The 5,090-nt window shown below is 49.6% G+C and overlaps 1 protein-coding gene across 1 annotated transcript in view; it reads left to right on the forward strand.

Moving 5' to 3' along the window:
- Positions 1–5,090, forward strand: part of CHD7 (chromodomain helicase DNA binding protein 7) — a 130,380-nt gene that overhangs the window by 116,007 nt on the left and 9,283 nt on the right. The window contains 5 exon segments of the mRNA XM_010839000.1: positions 75–283; positions 497–1,147; positions 1,885–2,045; positions 4,209–4,436; positions 4,638–5,081. Of these exon segments, the coding sequence (XP_010837302.1) occupies positions 75–283; positions 497–1,147; positions 1,885–2,045; positions 4,209–4,436; positions 4,638–5,081 (1,693 nt within the window).

Below are 5,090 nucleotides of genomic sequence, written 5' to 3' on the forward strand. Positions count from 1 at the left end.
TTAAAGGATAAGCAGCAGTAACCTTTAAGCCTTTTTACTCTGGTACCAGTCCACAGCTAAGATCTCTCTGACAGGTGGACGAGGCGGGAGGAGGCGGACTTTTATCGAGTGGTGTCCACATTCGGGGTCATTTTTGACCCTGCGAAGCAGCAGTTCGACTGGAACCAGTTCCGAGCCTTTGCCAGGCTTGACAAGAAGTCCGACGAGAGTCTGGAGAAGTACTTCAGCTGCTTTGTGGCCATGTGCCGGCGGGTATGTCGCATGCCCGCCAAGCCGGATGACGGTAAGTCCCCAGGGATGCGGAGAGGCGGGAGGGCCGGGCATAGGTTCCCCAGGGATGCCGGTGGTGTGGGGATGGGAGCGTGGCGGGGACCGGAAGGGGCGGAAGGTTCCCCAGGGATGCAGGCCGTGCGTGGACAGCCTGGGATGGGAGAGGCTGGGCGGGCTCGGGGACCTCCCGCTGCTCCCCTCGATGACACGCGGTCCTCCTGCGCAGAGCCACCGGACCTGTCGTCGGCCATCGAGCCCATCACGGAGGAGCGCGCCTCCCGCACGCTGTACCGCATCGAGCTGCTGCGCAGGATCCGCGAGCAGGTGCTGCACCACCCACAGTTGGCTGAGCGGCTCAAGCTCTGCCAACCCAGCCTGGACCTGCCCGAGTGGTGGGAGTGCGGCCGGCATGACCGGGACCTGCTGGTGGGCGCCGCCAAGCACGGCGTCAGCCGCACCGACTACCACATCCTCAACGACCCCGAGCTCTCCTTCCTGGACGCGCACAAGAACTTCGCCCAGGCCCGGGGGGCGGGCGGCGCCCCTGCCCTGAACCCTCTGGCCCTGGGCTTTGGCCAGACCCCCGCCGCCACCCCAGCTGCCCCGGGTCAGGAGGACAAGGCCGGGGCAGCCGAGGCCAAGGCCAGGGAGGCCTCCGAGAAGCCCGAGGGGAAGGAGGAAGAGGAGGCCGAGGGCAGCGGGAAGGACCAGAGGCAGGACCGCGAGGCGGAGCTGGGGGCTGGGAAGAGCGAGCCCAGAGGGGTGGAGGTCGGTGTGGACTCTGGGCCCAAGTCCATTTCTGAGAAGGGTTCTGAGGAGGACGAAGAGGAAAAGCTGGAAGATGATGACAAGTCAGAAGAGTCTTCCCAGCCTGAAGGTAAGACCTGACTGACCCTCAGGCCTCTCTTGGGCCCACCCCAGCAGCTGTCTTCATGTCATGTGATCCGTGTCCTCTTTGGGTTTTTAAAGGGTAATGAGTGTACATTTTCATTAGGATGATAACGGGTAATGCTTAGATGTGTGTTTTGCCCTGCTGTGACCTGTGAACGCACTACTTCAGCAGCTTCTCAGGTTTTACAGTCAATAACAATTTTAAGGCAGATGATGCTTAATTTAATTTCCATTCAGAAATAAAGAGTGGGAGTAGAATCTAGGAAGAACCAGTTGTCTTCCTAAGTCCCAGGTAGGTTGCCGTACCTGCCATGAAACAAAAATTAAACATGCGCTACACTTTTCTACCTGAGCTTCAGCTCGGAATCGTGGCCAACACGTTAGTCCTCTTTCTGATGGAGGAGTAGAGGGTCCTGTGGGTCAGAGGCTTACTGTCACCACCGTCCCCTGAGACCTGTCTGCAGCAGGATGCCTGCTGACTAGTGACATAGCCCCCCAAGCCTCCGCTTCCTCATCTGTTAAACGGGAGTAACACCAGCTACGTGCAAGGGCCCTTGCAAGCTTTGAGTGACAGGATTTGCAAAATCCCCGATACCATTCTAGCCATAGTAGATACGAGATACAGAGGAGCTCGTCAGCATTCAGACATTAAATCCATTCCCCTCTACACTTCTTTTCAGAAAGATTCTGGTTGTGGGTGATGCACAGTAACTCATTTCTCAGCAGGGGCTGTCTCTAGAGGGAAGAATTTTGACGAAGAGAGCAATGCTTCTATGAGCACTGCTAGGGATGAGACCCGGGATGGATTCTACATGGAGGATGGTGACCCATCTGTAGCTCAGCTCCTTCATGAAAGGACGTTTGCCTTCTCATTTTGGCCTAAGGTTGGTGGGATTTTGTTGTTATTTGATGACCAAAATAATAAATGGGGTGAAGAAAATCATTCTAGCTTGATTTTTCAAATAATTTTCAGGTGAACTTTGACATAGTGTATGAAGATTGTATACTAGATTTTTTTTTTTTTCTTACAAGAATGATCTGGAAAAGCACAAAGAAAAAAATTCTGTAGAATTCTTTCATATAGGATAGGAAAGGTGACAAGAAGCAAAGAAAGTAAGAAAAAAGAACTGTTTATAGGGCTCTTTGGTTCCTTGAGGTCTTTTAGGTTATTTGTCTAGTACAGTCTATGGATTATTGCTTCAGAAGACTCACCCATTGACGAAATGTGTGGATTTTTTGAAAAAAATTTTATTGTGGTAAAAAACACACCATGAAATTTACAGTCTTCACCATTCTTTAAGTGTGCAGTTGGATAGTGTTAAATACATTCATATATTCACATCATATATATATACATATATATTTTTTTTTTCCACACTGTAAAAGGATCTCCAGGACTTTTGTATCTTATAGGATTGAGACTCTATACCCATTATCCAACTCTCCTCCCTCTCTGCCCCTGGATAACCACTATACTACTCTCCGTTTCTGTGAACTTGACATAATCACATAGGTAGAATCATACAGTACTTGTTCTTTTGTGACTGGCCTATTTCACTTAGTATAATGTCTTCAAGGTCCATCTTTGGGAAAGCATGTAACAGAATTTCCTTCCTCTTTAAGGCTGAATAATAGTCCATTGTGTCTGTACCATATTTTCCTTATGCATCTGTCCATCGTTGGGACATTTGGCCTCCTTCCTTCTCTTAGCTTATCATGGTGCTGCTATAAATGGGAATTACTGATATCTCATTGAGACCTGGCTTGCTTTTTTTTTTTGGTATATACATACAAGTAGTATTGCTGGATCATAGGGTAGTTCTGTTTTTAATTTTTGAGGAACCTCTGTACTGTTTTTCACAGCAGATGTACCATTTTGCAATCCCAGCAACAGTGCACAAGGGAATATGTGTGGACTTTTAAAACTGTGTTTTGTTTTGTTTTTAATATCCTGAAGCAGAACTTTCAGATCTAAGACAGCTTGCTATATATTTGGAACCCTGTAATCTTCGGAACTGGGGAGAGGATGGGCTGCTGACCCATTTGCTCAAATACATTATGAGATAATCACAAATGTAGTTATCTGTAACCAAAAGCAAAGTGGAAATTACTCTTTTGGCTAACTAGTATAATTTTATAATAAATCTCTGTGTAATTTGGGTCTGTTTTTCAGGGTGGGGAAATAATCTTCCTAATCACCATAACAGGGCTGTCTGGTTTAAGACAAACAACACAAAAAAAGGTCTCTATGGACTCATCCCCAGGCTGGTCTCACATGGTGTCCGTTGGAAAGAAACAATGTGAAATTTTTAACTGAAGACTGTATTATCAGAGACGTTGCCCCCTGTCCCCTGGCCCCACTCCCCTTATCTCCCTTGTTTTGCTCATCTCCCTTACTGAGTTTAGAAGAGAGCTTCCCAGATCAGCCAGAAGGCCCCTAGTAGCAGGCCCTTTTAATCTGTGGAAACTGGGTCTAAGAGCTGTAATTAGAAAATTTTAACGTCCACGCTTCAATGAAACTTGAAGTGATAATAGGTAGAGGATGCAAATCGACACTCATTAGGTGTTCCTAGGTTGGTGCCCATTCGTAATGCTGAACTTTATTAATAGTGACGCTAATGATGTCCCACTTCCTGGGAGAGGCTGCGGTCCAGCCCGAGGACTGCAGCACCAGCACGTGGTGAAGTCTGAGTGCAGGCTTCCATCCCTGGTCACCTCCCGACACACACCAGCAATATGTAGCCCGAACAGCAGTGACTTGTAAAGCTCGGGGACGTTTTAGAGGCAGTGGTTATGTAATGCCCTCTCATTTATGCGCCTCAGTGTTCATAACTGAGAAATACTGAGTGGTCTGTGTTGTGGCCACCTTGGAACCTTGCAGCAGACTAAAGCGGTTCTGGTGGGTTTGGTTTCTTCTCTCGCTTGTTTGCTTTCTGCTTACTTTTAAGCCTTTTCTACTCTTTGGCATCTCGGTGGATGTATCCATCTCGTCATTTTCACCAGGTCTTTGTTACGGTTTCGTGTGACTTTTCTTCTTCTCTCTCTAGGACCGAGTAATGATAAACCGATTAGATAACATCTGTGAAGCAGTATTGAAAGGCAAATGGCCGGTAAATAGGCGCCAGATGTTTGATTTCCAAGGCCTCATCCCCGGCTACACGCCCCCCACCGCTGACAGTCCCCTGCAGAAGAGGAGCCTGGCCGAGCTGTCTGCCGTGGGCCAGGCCAGCATCAGCGGGAGCGAGGAACTCACCGCCTCCCCTCAGCTGTCCAAGGTCAGTAAGAGCGCCCTACCCGGGGAGCCTAGAGATAAGCTCTCCTGACTCAGTTCGGAAGCTCGTGTTGGCCGGTCGCATTTGAAATAAGAAGGTTGCTCTGGCCTCAGACGTTTAATCCCTTAAACTTCTCATCCCTGGTTTCTGCTGTGCGGCAGGTGCAGGCTGGGCTCACTGTTTCTGTGGGGATTTTTTCAACAGGATGATGCCCTTAACCTCTCCGTGCCTCGCCAGCGGAGGAGGAGGAGGAGGAAGATCGAAATCGAGGCGGAGAGAGCTGCCAAGCGGCGAAACCTCATGGAGATGGTGGCGCAGCTGCGGGGGTCTCAGGTGGTCTCAGAGAATGGACAAGAGAAAGTGGTCGATTTATCAAAGGCCTCGAGAGAGGCAGCAAGCTCTACCTCAAACTTTTCATCTCTCACTTCAAAGTTGATCTTGCCCAACGTCTCCACGCCGGTGTCTGATGCCTTTAAGACTCAGATGGAACTGCTCCAGGCCGGCCTGTCCCGCACGCCCACCAGACATCTGCTCAATGGCTCCCTCGTGGACGGAGAGCCCCCCATGAAGCGGAGGCGGGGAAGGAGGAAAAACGTGGAGGGCCTTGACCTGCTGTTTATGAGCCACAAACGGACATCACTGAGTACAGTAAGTCCA

The sequence above is a fragment of the Bison bison genome, unplaced genomic scaffold (genome assembly GCF_000754665.1).
Source record: "Bison bison bison isolate TAMUID 2011002044 unplaced genomic scaffold, Bison_UMD1.0 scf7180017864108, whole genome shotgun sequence".
Classification (NCBI taxonomy): domain Eukaryota; kingdom Metazoa; phylum Chordata; class Mammalia; order Artiodactyla; family Bovidae; genus Bison; species Bison bison.